The sequence below is a fragment of the Neophocaena asiaeorientalis genome, unplaced genomic scaffold (assembly GCF_003031525.2).
Source record: "Neophocaena asiaeorientalis asiaeorientalis breed wild unplaced genomic scaffold, Neophocaena_asiaeorientalis_V1.1 scaffold807, whole genome shotgun sequence".
NCBI lineage: Eukaryota > Metazoa > Chordata > Mammalia > Artiodactyla > Phocoenidae > Neophocaena > Neophocaena asiaeorientalis.
Window position 1 is genome coordinate 52,630 of NW_020173723.1, and position 15,930 is coordinate 68,559.

The 15,930-nt window shown below is 46.0% G+C and overlaps 1 protein-coding gene across 5 annotated transcripts in view; it reads right to left on the reverse strand.

Moving 5' to 3' along the window:
• Positions 1 to 15,930, reverse strand: part of SORBS1 (sorbin and SH3 domain containing 1) — a 239,950-nt gene that overhangs the window by 22,864 nt on the left and 201,156 nt on the right. For 3 of the 5 annotated variants that reach the window (XM_024750683.1, XM_024750682.1, XM_024750680.1), the window contains 6 exons: positions 13,597 to 13,682; positions 10,416 to 10,583; positions 6,417 to 6,463; positions 2,632 to 2,746; positions 2,364 to 2,489; positions 649 to 843 (listed from right to left, as the gene is read on the reverse strand). In XM_024750683.1, coding sequence (XP_024606451.1) covers positions 649 to 843; positions 2,364 to 2,489; positions 2,632 to 2,746; positions 6,417 to 6,463; positions 10,416 to 10,583; positions 13,597 to 13,682 — 737 coding nt within the window. The remainder of the gene's footprint in view (positions 1 to 648; positions 844 to 2,363; positions 2,490 to 2,631; positions 2,747 to 6,416; positions 6,464 to 10,415; positions 10,584 to 13,596; positions 13,683 to 15,930) is intronic. The other 2 variants (XM_024750684.1, XM_024750685.1) reach the window with 1 other exon arrangement.

Genomic DNA, 15,930 nt, shown 5'->3' on the forward strand with positions numbered 1-15,930 from the left:
GGTTTTTTTTCTTGGTTTTGGGAAAGTGGGGATGGGTTTGGAATAATTTATATTTTAAAACAAGTTTGTTCACAATTAATGTTCAGGCAAGCAAAGATCTTATTATGCCTATAAATCTACTTCTTTTCAGCCCAGTATAGACAGAGACACTGTTAAGTTCCTTTTCCAACCCGGTTCTTGATTGCAAAGAATACTCTGAATCCAGTCTATATGTCTGAGGATGAGCACATGAAATTCTCTCTTTCAATCTTTGTCTTCTACAGGCCAATCTTGACCAGTAAGATGACTAAGAGAACCATACTGGCCATGGTATGTATGGGACAGTGGTGGTATCCAGACAACCAGCTTCACCCAGGAAGGGATGCTCCCAGAACAGGGTTTTGGACCAACTGATAATGGCGCTTATTTCTCTCCCCCTAATCATCTTATCCCCAGAGCAATCACCTTAAGCACTTCCTTTTCCCCAAGATAATATTTCTCGCACCAAGTTCTTGAAAAATGCCATTTGTACGCATGAGAGCAAACCCTGCACTGCTGCAGATGGCTCTTAATCACGGTGTTGCAGAACCACCCCAGAGGGGCTGTGTGCTATGAGCACTGAGGTTTGTCGTGCTGAGTGTGAAAACCAGTGGCGAGAAGCTTAGGTACCTGAGGGCTTGCAGTGGCACTACGACTTGGGGAGGAGGAGAAAGGCAGGTCGATGTAATCCACGGGGTTTTTCACCAACGGCCGTTTGATCACGTCCACATAGGTGATGGGGAAGATGCCTTGCCGGGACGTCCCTGGGATCCTCCCTTCGTACCAGTTCTCGTCCACCTGTCGAAGCAGCGTGATCCTCTCGCCCTGCAAGACACAGAAAGGCAAGGGTCCTTGTCCTAGCAGGCCTTGGCACGTCTGAGGCCCCTGCCTGTACCTTGTGCTCTCCTGCATCATTTAGTACGTTCTTTGTTCAGAAAAACCTTCTTTGCTAGACCTGGATGGAATTAGTTATCACTGGGATGGAGATGTTAACAGCAGTAGAGATACCTGGAGGCTGTTAAGCTTGGTCTTTACATATTTTGGTAAAGGAGAAGGTCAGACTCATTCTCTCAAGCTAACAGGCAAACGTAGTATTTTTGACTCATCTAATGCAAAACAGACAGATATCCAATCTTCTTCTCTAAGGTAAAGGTTTTTGGGGTTCTTTTTCTTTTTTTATGTAATTTTATTTTTCCCTGTATTATTACAGAAAAATTAAAACATAAACCTGAGGCAGAAAATAATCATTACCATAATATTATCACTCGGGGGTAACCACTGTTAATATTTTGGTGTAGATAATTCCATGGGAATTAGACTTGCACATACTTTTTTCTTATGAAAACTGAATCGCACTCTATCCCCCTTTCCAACTTGCTTTTTTATACTCAATAACATACAGCGAACCTCCTTCTTTATCAAGAAACAGAATTCTACATTTTTCCTGGCGGTGCACAGCTTAATGGCCCACTGCAGGATGTTCTATTGTACATACATATAATGGTTTAATTATTGGTCTCCTGATGTAGGGCAATTAGGTTGCTTCCAGTGTTTCTTTTTTCTATAAGCTGGCTCATTTTTTTTCCAGGCATAAGCTCACTTCCCTCAATCCTCAGTAAAATTAGTAACTTTAATACCTTCAGCCAGTTGAGAATTTTGGCATGTAAAGACAGCGTCTGAATTCGTGGGAAGGACAGTGTCTCTGCACAGCTTAACTGTGTTCAAAATAAGCATGAGCGCCTTGAAGGCAATGATAACACTGTCATCTCCTGCTCAGTGAGCCCCAACTAGATGCCACGTGTCACACTGGGGGCTTCACTGAGGCTGTTTCATTAAATCCTCTCACAGCCGCTCTGGAAGAGGGCCATTTATCTTCATTTTACATATGAAAAAATCGCAGCTCTGAACAATTATTTAACTCCCCCAAAGCCACACAGCTGATAACCTATGACCCTTGGCTTCAAAGTTTCTCAAACTTCTCCTGGACTTCCTTTTCTCCACATTAATGTTGTACCACCTAGTTACCAACACAGCACTTCTCACATTACTAGGTCCTCGATAAACACTGAATACAGTTTACAAAAGAGGTAGGTCTGTGAAAATTCATGGACCGTTCATTAGTGAACTCAATGTAGGGTTTGTTTGTTTTTTTTTTTTTTTGGGTTTGTTTTTTTTAATACTTCATGGCAGAAATCCTCCAACTGCCCTCTGTGCAATCCTTGATGGAGCACGGAGCTTGGGGCCACGACAGCCTCACTACACTGGCCACCGCTGCAGTGCCCCATCCCCACGATGACAGCGCCACCCAGCGGGGCCCCCTGGCGTGGGATGAGAGGGCAGCTTACCTTTCTGAAGGACATCTCTACTTGTGTATCACCATTAAAGTTAAACTTGGCGATAGCTTCACCATATTCCAGAACCTGCACTGGTGCCAGCTTTTTGGGCTGAGCCTTCTCAGCAGGAGGAAGAAGCTGAGAAAGGAAAAAAGAGGCGAAGGAGAATGGAAAAGAGAAGAAAGCAGAGAAATGAAAGGAGGAAACAAAACACAAGTTAAATGAATTGTGCTTTGGGCACGACCAGGCTTTTCCTTAGAAAGAGAAAGAGCCAGAGTACCTCAATGTAGGTGCGGGGGAAGATTCCCACCCGGCCGTGGTGCTCTCCTTCATACCAGTTCTGATCGATCTGCTTATAAATGTACACGACGTCTCCCTTCTGCAGAGGAAGCTCCCTGTGGACAGAGGGTCACAGCATCTTATCAGATGTCCCAATGTGTGTAAGATTAAGATGCTCCTTGTTTTAGCAAAAGGAGACTTCGAGTGGGGTCAAAGGGGCCAAGTTACAGAAGAGGCGGCTCCATATGTGGGTGCGACAACCCCACTATTCAGGAAACTGCAGCACATTGGGCATGTTTCCAGTCTTGTGGGATGAAGGTTAACTTTCAAACTGACAAGTGCCCAGACACCTTATTAGTTTGCTGTGGTTTCCCCGATGTATTTTTTGTCACTGCTGTCTTATGCTCAGAATATTTATGCAACACACAGTGATACACCCAGCAGTCTCAGCTGCTGTTCATTAATGAAAAATGCTTCCTTCTAGATACTTTCACTACCCTCTTCTATGTCCTAGAAATGCATGCCTTCATTACCCATGACATTTAAATTCCCCTCAAATTGTTTGTGACATACTGATATGCTTTTATCATTCTATCCGTTTAGCCATCCATCCACCACTCATTTCATTACCCATCCATCATCATGCATTAGAAACGCTCTGATATTAGGCAGATCTGGGTTCAAAACCCAGTTATACCATTTACCAGCTCTGGTACCTTGGGCAAGATATTTAATCTCTCTGAGATACTTTCTTTATCTGAAAACAGGAGCTAACTCAGAGTTGGAGGAAAATTCAGCAACAAACTACAAATAAAACACCTAGCATGGTGCCTGTTACATAGTTAACACTCAGTAAATGTTAATTCACTTTCTTTTCAACATGGAAAAGGGATCTTGGAAAGAAAAGTGGATTTTCCTTCAAATGTTCTTCCTGCCCCTTTTCAACTTTTCCATATACATCCCTTTGTTTGCCTCAATAATACGTTAACCGCTAACCAGGACTCCATTTTAAAAACTGAGAGAGAAAGATAAATTTTAAGCAACACAAAAACTGTACCTTGAAATTTTCTTGCATTAAAAAAAAAAAAATGGGGCTTCCCTGGTGGCACAGTGGTTAAGAATCTGCCTGCCAATGCAGAGGACACAGGTTCGAGCCCTGGTCCAGGAAGATCCCACATGCCATGGAGCAACTAAGCCCGTGCGTCATAACTACTGAGCCTGCGCTCTAGAACCCGCAAGCCACAACTATTGAGCCCGAGTGCCACAGCTACTGAAGCCTGCACGCCTAGAGCCCGTGCTCCACAACAAGAGAAGCCACCGCAAGGAGAAGCCTGCGCACTGCAACGACGAGTAGCCCCCACTCGCCGCAACTAGAGAAAGCCCGTGCGCAGCAACAAAGACCCAACGCAGCCAAAAAAAAAAAGAAAAAATGACTAGATCTTTTCCATTTGCCTCAAACCAACAGCATGGAAAGACAGGACTCTGACTGCAATTTGGACGGGGTGTGCCTGCTTCGCAGTGTGCCAGGAAGTCCCACGGTACGTGAGGGATGCTGGCTAAACAAAGGGGTACATCTGGAAAACCTCACACAAAGTCAGCACTGTGCTGGATGAGAGAACAAGGCAGCCTGTGTGGGTCTTGCACTGGTAGGCAGGATTCTAACCCTAAAGAGGCCTGTGAAGGGGATCCGGGGCATTTGTCTCTGGAAGAAAGAAGGTCTTTGGCCAAATTCTTGCCATAGCCCTCCCTGGGGGAGTTCTGAATCCTCCCCTCCATTTACTCCCAACTATGGGCACACAGATGAGCAGAACCCTCAGAATATCCACCCCTGCTGGAGATCTGCGGGCTCCAAACTCTGCCACCCTAAGTGACTCGCAGGTCATTTAGGCACATGGCAAGGTCTGGTAAAAACAAGGTTTGGGAAACAATAATATGGTGTACTTTAGATCCTTTCTGGAGTGTCTCCAGGTACATTAGCACAGTGGAAGCTTGGAGAAAGTCCTGTGGAACAGAAACCTGTTTAACTTGGTTGAAACGAGCGCTCCCACAGAACACTTTTTTGAGTAACATACTATGGAGGAAAACAGAACCCAGTGACTGGAGATGTTTTAAAATATTCAAGTCTATGGATCTTTCGTTTTCTCTTTAAAAAGTATTATTAACTCTTCTTGGGAGGCAACGTGGTACAATGAAAGCACTGGGTCAGGAGGAAGCAGCCCTGTCCCAGCATGAGCAACGTTGGTAAATGGTGATGAGTTCTGTCTATCTTAGCCTTCTCACCTGTTCTATTTGTGAGGATTTTTAAATGAAATCTAGCTAAATGTAATATCACAATACCGTTCAATGATTACATGGAGCTTTCTCAATTCAAAGAAAAAAAGAGGAAAAGGTACTTCTTGATTAAACTAAAAAATAATTTACATAACTATATATATATATATATATTTTATAACCAGAGGTCTCTGGTTTAAAAAAAGGAGGGGGACACTTTTGCTACACTATGCAACATATCTTACAAGCATTACCTTGGCTGCCCTGCAAGAGAGGCTTTTTTTTTTTTAAGAGAGGCATTTTTATGCCCATTTTACAGATAAGGAAATTTGAGGTGGAGAGGTTGGTGATTTGCCCACGATCAGAGGCAATAAGTGGCACAGTCGGGATTCAAACCCAGGACTTGCTGACTCTAGAGCCCATAATCAACCCAGCACATTATGCCACCACCTCTCATTAGGTGACAAGCTAAAGCACTGGAGTAATTACAAGCAAAGCCAAATGCACCAGATTTGTGCCTAGGTTCTGGAAACAGTAGGCTAGTCACTCATTTTGTGTTGGAGGAGATCGGAACCACAGCTGAGCAGCCTCCACACAGCATTTCCCAGCGTGCAAGGATGGAGGGCTTTCCTTCCCCTTTCATCACCAGGACAGCAGGATGGCTGCTGTTCACTGCTGCCAATGAAAACTCACAGCCCATTTTAATCCATAATTAGATATGAAGTGAGCAAGTTCCTCTAGGAACCCAGTCATTTCTCAAATTTCATTCTACGGAAAATGGAAAGGTTTTCTGGTCATCTAAATTTAGGTAACATTGGCTAAATCAGCTAATTAGGTTTCTTTATTGAAAAACTTCTAGAGAGCCGTTAATACGTCGATAGCAAAGTCTCTCTTCAAGGAGGGGCAGGAGGTACAGACATAGGATGCAGTGGTTCCCAGACTCATTTCTATGATGGAACACTATCTGAGAAGTATTTACAGAGCCAGCACTCTGAGGAACATACTTAGAAAAATGCTGGTCTCCTGTGGGTTCACATAAGCCTTTAATCTCTCGGGATGTTGCAGCAAAACTGGCAAAGTTATCTTCCTAGAGACTGGTTCTGGTTCCTTCCGTAGAGAAAGTCGGATCAAGCCACCACTTAATGAAGCAAACTGAGTCCCCACATAGGAGGCAGCAGAACAGCACAGAGGTGAGAGCCCAGGCTCTGGCACCAGGCTACCTGGATTTGAATCCCGACTCCATCACTGACCAGCTTGGGCAAGTTCCTTAACCTTTGCAGAACCTTGGTTTCCCCATTACTACAAGGGAAATAACAATAGCACCAACCCCACAGGGTTCCAATGAGGGATGAATGAGTTAACATACGTAAAGTACTTTGAATGGTGCTTGCACATAGTACAATCTAAAAACTCCTGTTTCTTACTGTTGTTATTTTCTCCCACTCTTCTCTATGAGTGCACTTCTGTGTTTCAAAGAGGCAGTTAAAATAAATGAATATGACTGGTGGCACTTACTTTAGCGTCTGAGCTTTAAAGTCAAACTTGGCTCTGGCAGGTCTCATCTAAACACAGGAAACAATGACAAGTTAAAATCACAATTTATGTATAATGAAAAGGACACACGTTTACAAGTTTCCGGAAAGCAAAGCAGAAAAATCCACCCTAACCAGTTTACTCTGGTGTCGAAATCTGGGCAGAAATCTACTCGTCTGACCTTAGCAGAGCACTACATGGACGTTCAATCAGCTATGCCTCGCGTGAGGATCTCCCTACGGAGGGGGAGATGTGGGGAAGAGATGGTTAGAAAAGTCCTAAAGTTGAAATGCTGGTCCCCAAGGCTGACACCACTATTTGAAAAACAAACAAACAAACAAACAAAACCCAGCCAGAAGTCCTGAGACATTCCTTATCTACTGTCTTAGTCTTTGGGGAACATGTTCTCTTTACCTGACTTAAATTATGACCTGCAAGTAAATGAACCCTGAGTGACTTCTCACATCACCTCCAACTCCACATATTTCTCCAGGTCTGTGAAATCATTCAAAAAAGCCAGATAAAGCGAGCCCTGAGCTCATGCTCTTCCTTCAAGGCTTCCATTCTTGTTAGGTAGCCCTCTCCTCCTAGACCCCCCAAGCCTGGAAGTCATCCACAGCCCCCATCTCTACTTTCTCATCGAGCCTGTCATTAAGTCACGCCAACCCTCCCTCCGTCCCTTCCACAACCCCACTCAGGTCTGACCTCTATTTCCCACAGGCACAGAGCTTCCTTTGACTTCAGTTCTCTTCACTCTAATCTACTGTCACTCAGGAGCACAAATAACATTCCTCAAATACCTCCATCACATCTCTTCCTTGCTTTGAAGTTGGCCCAGTCTCTCAACTGTGCCTCAGATCAACTCTCAATTCCTGAGGTGGGTTAAGGCCTTTGGGTCATTTCTCCCCACTCATACCTAACTGCCTTTATCTCCTATGACACTTTTCCTGTCCCAGTCAGGCAAATCTACTTGCTGCACCTTGTCTAGACACCCCTTCTCTGTCTGGAATTTCCTCATCTCCAATTCTAACAAAGAGAGCAAAAGGTTCCCTTTTACTTACCATGTTTATTTGTACATCTTTCTTCCCCACCATTAAAAGTGGGGAATTTTTTTTCAAAAAAGAAAGATAGAGGGGAGAAATCATGAGAGCAAGCAGTTTACAGCTGCCAGTATAATGCTGCCCCAGCCATGAGCAGCTCCAGCCTTTTCAACTGCTGTAACTTTCTGGTATAGGGAAACAATGTGATGAAAATTAAATTACATACTTCCTCTTCAATATTAGAAGGCGTGGACAAAGCAGAGGGGAAAAATGGGAGACTATGTGAGGAAAAAAATGGTTTTTAGAAGCTTCATGAAGCTTAGTTTTAGATTCTGATCCCTTAGTGAAATGTCCCATATTTCCAGGTTCCTCAAGCTGGGGTCTTACAGGGATCTTCTTTAAGGCCATGGATTCTCCACAGGAATTTTTTTTACTTTTGCATTTTCATGTGATGTTTCCATCTATCTACCATACATATTAGAAGTCAACTGAATGACGACCTTATAATCAATGTCACAGATTTCAATGCCTGCCTGTGACCAGAGAGCATAATTCAACAGTTGTAAGCAAATAAGAACAAATGTGGAGTTAACGATAAACGACAAGTTCACAAGAGAAGGCCAAATGACCAACGTTTTAAGCACAAAAATTTCAGTGATTCCAATTTAAAAAAGTGGGGGGCGGGGGGGGGGGCTGGTTGACAGCCAGCTGTAAAAATGTATGAACTTTAAAAAAATTTATACCAAAACAGCACAATATTCACACTCTGAGTGGCAACTGAGTTCAGGCAAAATTATATCAACCATCAATTAAATTAATAAAACCCAACCATTTGATGAATAGCCAGTGGTGCCTCTGTCACTCAAAAGGTAGAGACGTGAATATTAATCAGTTCTCAATTAAATTTATAATTATTAAATAAAAATTGTATACGTGTACAGTTTACTATTTAATTTGTAAATTGGCTTAGGTCAACCCAATCGGGTTGGTGAAAATTTTTTTTCATCAAAGGGAATCCATACATTATTCAAGATTGAGAAACACTGATTCCACTGAACTCTAAGACATATTATATGAGTCATATTGCCTATACAAAGTATCACCTCCTTCTTTATCTTCCTCCATCCTCCTGAGGCTGAATCGATCTTTTTCTCCTCTGGTTCCCAAGGCATTGTGTTACTTATTACAACAGAGGTAACTGTTCCGAGGGTGCCTCTTCCACTAGAGTGCCAGCTTCCCAAGGGCACAGTCTGAGTCTTGTTTCTATCCCCTCGCAGGGTCCTGGGCAAATTAGTGGTCATCCAAATTCTACTGAATGGTACAGAAGTACATCTACATAGCCTGGTGTACCTGGGACTCATTGGTCTTTATTGTCCCATGTCTGTCAGTCGACATCTAGGGCAGTGATTCTCAAAATGTGGTCCCTGAACTGCTCAGAAATGCAGATTCTCAGGCTCCACCCCAGCATCAGAAACTTAGTGGATGGGGCCCAGCAACCTGTATTTTAACAAGCATCTAGGGGATTGTGACACACTTAAGTTTGAGAACCTCTGCTCTAGAAGGGAGGCAAGGCAGGTTAGGCAGAGTTTGCCTGCCTCTGTCCATGGTTATTGTGACCTGGTTGCATTTCATTTGCATGTATTATCTACACGTTGGGTAGGCAGCCCTGGGGTGCCTTTGCATGTTCCCATCTTCTCCATCACTCACAACCAGGTAGGCCTGGGAATGAGGAAAACCCATCACTAGAGCCTTCAGAACAGGGTGGTATTCAGGAGCTGGAATGCTGAGGGCTGGCGGTTGTCCTTCACTTGCATCTGAGTAACTCCTGCTAATTTCTGCCTCCCCCTTATTACATTTTATTTTTCTCTATCACCTTAGAGTCTCTTTCCCCTCCCCAGCTTTCCTTCTTCTAGTCTGGTTCCCCCTTTTCTCTCTTTGTTACAGTCACCTTCTATTTCTTTAAAAAAACAAAAAACAAAACCCAAACCATTTGAGGAACAGCCAGTGGTGCCTCTGTCACTCAAAAGATAGAGACATGAGTATTTAATTGGCTATTACACTGAACGATTATACAGCTGTATATACTTTGGTGTCACTGCACCATTTCCCCAATCCTCCCCAAGCCCCAGGCACACAGGCTTCCCCGAAAGGAGCTAATCTTCAGCAGGGCTACTTAAGGATCACGTGGCAAAACAAACGCTGATGCAAGCTGCTGCATTTGGCCAGCACAAGAATTTCAATATGTTGACCTTCATGCAGGAGGCCAAGGCCTGTATAAAATCACTTCAAAGGCTTGTACTTCTTTGTTCCTTGTATAATATTAAGTTTCATAATTTCAGCTGAGAAATGTCAAAATTAAGGCAACAAAGGAAATCTCTCTCAGAGAGCTCTTACCCTCCATGGCTTACCCCTAACTGCAAAAACGGTTTGGCTTTCAAAATTCCTCAGTGAGACTTCAGCTCTACTGAACACTTCAGTCAATTAAATCGTCGTAGGATACCAAGTGGCTGTACTGCATGTAATACAAGTTTCCCTGAACCATCTTTTCAAAGAAGAACCTCGTAATTGTCCACACCATAGCTACTAATGCATATGAACTAAGGTATAGGTTTCTAAGCAAAGTGCACAGGCAACACAGTCTCATGATAAAATGCAGATGGGGAAGACCAGACTCATGAAGGCAGCCGATGCTCTAAGGCATGCATTCGGGTTGCGCGCCAGCAGATCCCGGTCCCGCAGCCAGGCATGCTTGGACATACAGAGCACAGGACATAATGGGAATCATGTCCACCGACCAGCCAGAGAAGAGCCAAAGCAAGCCTAAGGGAAGCCAGGATGACAGATGCTGTCTGGAGAGGTAATGTGGCCTACAGAGGGCAATGCCGAGGGAAGGCAAGTATTGCTTTGGGTCAAGCAGCAGATCGAGGTGACCGAAACAGACCTCTGACCCAGATTTCCTTTTTGCTGTATCGTCTATATTGAGGAGGTCCCCAAAGCGCTCATTAGTGATAAATTGATGGCGCGTCGGAATGACGCCCGTGTGGCGTCGAGCTGCAATATCGGCTTCTTCTTGCTCACGCTTAAGTCGTCTCTGGTCCGCTAAAAGTTTCTGCCATGAAATTGCATAAAATGGGCTGTGAATCGTCTGGTCCAGGGTATTGGAAAACTGCCAACAAAAACAACTAAGGAAAAAGGTGCTGGGTCAGTAGGGAGGAAACATGTTGGGGGGGCTTTATGGCCGCAACTGCAAGGTTCCCACTGTACCCACCCACGTGCGCTCTGTGTAGGGAGGAGACAGCACTGCGGGGAGAAACCGGGGGAGCACTGGGATGCGGGGAACGCTGGGTCCCATATGGTTACGCTGTCTGCAGACTATCTCCCAGCTCAGCCAAAAGCCTCCTGCCTCCTGGCACAAGGCAGCCAGGGCCAGGGCATCCAGGGGGTCCGTCCGGAGCATTCACGAACATGGAGCATGGTGGGAGGCTGGAAGTGCTATCCTTCCCTCACTCAGACAGTGACGAGTTCCCATAGTGGGACCAGGGCTGGCTGATTCCTCGTCCTCAAATCAGGCTATTAAAACTGCTGTGGGCTTTTATTGTGTGGTTCTGTGGCAAGCAGGTCATCTTTGTGCTTCCTATTCCTGCTACTTTATGCTCAAGAAAGTAGAGATACCCATTTCAGAAAACGTGGCACCCCTTCTCCTAGGCCAGCCAACCCTTCCCCCGAGGACAACTGTTAGGAGGCCTCAGCACGTGCACCAAAGGCTATTTATGTGACTGACAGAAAGCATCACTTACCTTGTACTTCCTACTTAACTATTTCTTCCTTAGGTGAAATGAAACTGAGTTTAAGGGAATGAGGTAGACTATAAATGAAGGAGATAAACTAAGAATAATGGTACCTGGGTTTAGAAGAAATATTCTCTCCTAAATTATGGAAATAGTCATCTATTTCTACTTTTAAAATAATTAAACAACATTCCATTTAACTAAATGTCCTCATTGCCTACCGAAAGGACCCTATGGAAGAGAATTTTAATGTGTTTTCTTACTCCATACCAATCATACCTTCCTGGGATTAATATTCTTTGCAGGAAAGCATTGATTAGAACTGATCATTCTAAGCATTCTCAATAAAGCATTAGTCTTCTCCCAGCAGGTAATTAAATGCCTTAAGTGACACCTAGCCCCAAAGGATGGTGGGCCCACTTTTCTATTCTTCTCCAGGGTCTACCAGTAATAAAGCAATAACTCGTCAAATGGCTGTGGGATTTCCAGTGCTCAGGTAAGTTGTGGTAAAGATTAAACGAGAAAAGACGTGAGAAAGTGCTTTGTGAAGCACGGTAGAGCCCTGCTTTCCAGCTCTGCCTCTGGTACAAGGTAACTGGCTACGTGGCCCGAGGCAAGCCACTGTCCTGTGGCAGTCCCTTCCTGGATAAAACAAGGAAATTGCCCAGATGACCACTAATGTCCCTTCCAGGACTGACAGGCTCTTGTTTTCTGAAATGCCATTATCATCAATGTTAATAATAAGCCACTTGCATGGAAAAACGCCAGGACTGGCATTCCCTGAGCTGGGACATGTGAGTTGTTTCTGTAGCAATGGGAATGGACAGATGCAAATGGAGCAGAGCTCCCTACCCAGTGTGTGAATCTGACCTCAGCAAATCCATCATTCCCATAGTTTAAACACATAAGCCAAAAAACAGGGATAAAGACCCAAGGATCTGTGAGCCAGCGTTATTCAGGAAACAGGCTGCTCACCCTCTGAACTGCTAAACCAGCAAAGTAAAATCTGCTTCCCATGTGGTAGGCAAGAATTCTACCACAAAACCTGCCATGTTGGATGCTAGGGTTTACCATCCTGAAATGGAATGTCACCTTCCCTCATCATAGCAGGCCAGGCTTCGATAGGTAGAATCTTGTATCTCAGTGACAGTGACAAAAAGGAGTCTGTTCTGTGGCCAGATGGACGTCCATTGTGAGTTTTTCGCCATGCTATCACAAATAATTCTGTCCATCAAATGCTTCCTCCTGTTTCTTTTCACAGACAGGCGCAAATGTCTTACTGAGCACTGTCTGTATTGTGCCCGGAGAAGGGCAGAGCTGTGGTTTTATTTGTCCTTTGTCTCTCTAGCTGGCAGCAATGATTGTTACCCTCCAGCTCTCTTCAATGTCAGCCTTACCCTAAATCCTTAAGGAAAATCCCCGTAAGCTCTGAAACCAACTCAACAAAACAGCGCAACACAGAAAAAGGGCTTCAGACTTTACGGGGAAAGGGACAGAGTTGCATACACACGAACACCTTCCCTTGCTGCCACCAGGTTCAAAGCAATTCTTCCATCTCTTCATTGCAAGAAAACACTCATCAGAGCTTGTTTAAGCTATAGGACCCTTTCTTCCGAGAATGCAAAGTCTAGAAAACACGCCTCGTCATAACACTTCATCACAACAGCAGCTTGTGATTTTGCCCATTTAGCTGATGTGCCGAACTACCTCTTCCTAAATCCCAAGAGAACGCGTTCCTTTCCCGGCCCCGTCAGTCAGATCACTGCAGTACACGCATTTCCGTAGCTGCAGGACAAGGTCTATATCCTGAAGTTCTGGGGGAGAGGGGTTATCAACGTTTATTGGGGTATCTCTCTTCTTCTGAGTTAAAGGCAACTTCTTCAAACTGTTTTTATAAAATGTATCATGGGCATTATTCTTTTTCAGTTTCCTCTTTCTCCTACTGCATATTTCTCAATATGAACTGTGCTTTGTGCCAATAGAGGATAGATTTCCCTGGAGAGTAATAAGGCGGGGGGTTGGGGGAAGGTTCCCCTTAAAAGGCACTGAACGCAGGTTCCCCTTAAAAAGCACTGAACGCAGTGGTGGGCAACCTCTTTCTGAACCTCCCGGGCAGATTTGGCATTTGGAACTTAGCACCTTGGGGAAAATCAGTCCTACTCTTTGGAAAAGTGGACTAAAAGAGGAGTGACTGAGCTCATGTCATATAAAAAGTCACCTGTGAAAATCCCAATGTTTGCCTCTAACTGCTAGGCCATGCCACCTCCCTGAATGTCTACTTCCTTCATATTTTTATCTGCACAAGAGCTAAGAGATTTCAAAGGGGGCGATTACCTCTTTATCATCATGACGTCTTCGAATAAATTCTTCTGTGGATTCCAAGTAATCAGCTGGTATAAAATGCCTTGGTGATTCTGAATCTTCAAAACAATAAAGTAAAGTTAAAACAGGCAAAGATTTAGTGGGAAACCAGATTGGGAAAAGATTTCACCTTTCATCCATGACAAATATCAAGTTTGTACCGTCGTTGTTTGGTGGTCAGTATTCAAATTCTGAAGGAAAAAAAACCAAATGCCCCAAATGCCCTCCCCCTCCCGATTTTTGGATTTACCTGTGAACTAGTTTCATACAAAGAAAACTAATCAGAGGCAAAAGGTGAGCAAAGAGAGGACCGTCTTTGAAAACTGTCCCTATTAAGAGGCGTGCAGGATCTTACAGGGACACACACTGTACACTCACACACACATACACAGGGCCACCGAGAGAGGCTGCCTCTCAAAAAACCTCAGGGTGAATTGGGATTGGTGTGAACTGCAAGGGGTTCAGGAGTTCAAATGAACACATTTCTCAGATGAGCTAAACGGCCAATTTTTCTTTCGAAACAGAGTTTGGTGGTTAGTCTAAATGACATGGGGGAATCTGTTTTTAAAGAAGTGCAGCCACTATGAGCCATGATTAATTGCCAAGCAAACCAAACAGAAAACAAAGGACGGACCAGAAAATGAGCACCAAGGGCACACGGGAGGAGGGAACAAAGCAAGCAGAGTGGAGAGATGGGTGAGGTGAGACTGGGCAAATACACAGAAGGCCACCTCCGAGGGACGTTCCCAGTTCACTTTGGGGGTTGTTGTTCCTGTCCAGGCTGTGGTCTGAGTACGACAGAGAGTTCCCATTACTAAAGGCCGGCAGGCAGACCTCTGGGGCCGCGGGTCTCTCCTGAGGGGGCTCTGAGATCCGGCTCAGCCTGGCCATGGTGTGCCGGGAGGACAGCCGTCTGGGAACCAAGGGCCTCCCCCCGGAGGGGGTCTCGTCCTGATGGGGCTGAGACCCCCTGGGGGGGTCTGGCTTCTGGCCCGAGAAGTCCCCGGGACAAAGCTGTCTGGAGGGATGCTGGAAGGGCTTTTTCAACCGAAAAGGGAGGGGGCTCATTAGGTAGATGTTCCTGAGGAGTGTGCCCTTGTCCCCCCTGGGATCCGGGCGCCAGTCGGGCCGCCGGGAGGTCTGCTGCTGCTCGTGCCTACGGATGGTGGTGAAGCGGGTGTAGGAGGCCGGGCAGGTGCCCTTGCACTTGTTGAGGCGGTGTTTGGGGAAGTCTCCGTGAACGCTGCCGCTGCTCCCCTCTCGGCTGTCGCTGGAGATGTTTGAGCAGCGGTCCAGCTCGTCCGAGCAGGCGGAGAGCGGCTCGGAAGGCATGAGGCCCCTGAAGCCCAAGGTGGGGTCCGCCATCCGGCTACACGCTGGGGAGGCGTAGATGCCCCCAGGGTTCAGCCCGCCCGCCTCCCTGGGCCGGAGCTTGGTTGACTCCAGGAGGGACTCAGCCGAGCGGGCAGAGGTTAGGCCGCTCCGGGCCAGCATGGGCGTGGGGGACTTGCTCAGCCGGCCGGACAGGTCCAGCGACGGCATGGACCGGGACCGCTGAATCAGCTGCTCGAAAGCTGTGATGCGGGAGGAGACGGTGTGCTTGGGGACGTGCTCCGAGCCTTCCTGGTTGGGGCCCAGCTCGCCCCTGGCCAACGCCAGGCTGCTCCTCTCGAAGTGGGAGGCAAGATCCCGCACACTGGAGGAGGAGACAGACCCCAGGAAGAGGCCGGCCCGGTTGATCTGGTGCATATCTCGGTAGAGCATGGTGAACTGCGGGCCAGCCTTCCTCAAGAGGGGGCAGGGCCTCCTGGTGCTGGTGCTGTACTCCTGCAGGCTCATGGTGCTGCTCGACCTGCCGTCGTAGTCCCGCCGGGAGCGCACGAGCAGGTTCTCCGCGCTGCCCCCCACTTGCAGGGGGAGGCCTCTTTTGGAATCATTCAGAGGAACCGAGACACAAAGGTTCTCACAGCTCTGAGCCTTTTCCGATGGCAACAGGACGCTCTTCTGATCCTGCAAAAGAGCGCTGGGAGCAGAGAGCCTGGGTTTGAATTTGGAGGGGAGGATTTCCGAAATGCAGGCTTTCGCAGCGGACAAGGGTTTCTTGTGCTTACACCCGGGGCCTAACGCACTGCTAGTGTGAACCGCTCGGCTATGAACTGAAGATGAAGAAATCATGTGAGCATTCCCACCTTTATGATCCACTGGAAAGCATGCAGAATAAAATAAACAGACCCATTAGGTTAAAGCTGAAAGCTGCTACAAAAAAAAAAAAAAAAAAGGAGAGGAAAAATGATCATTTGCCATTAG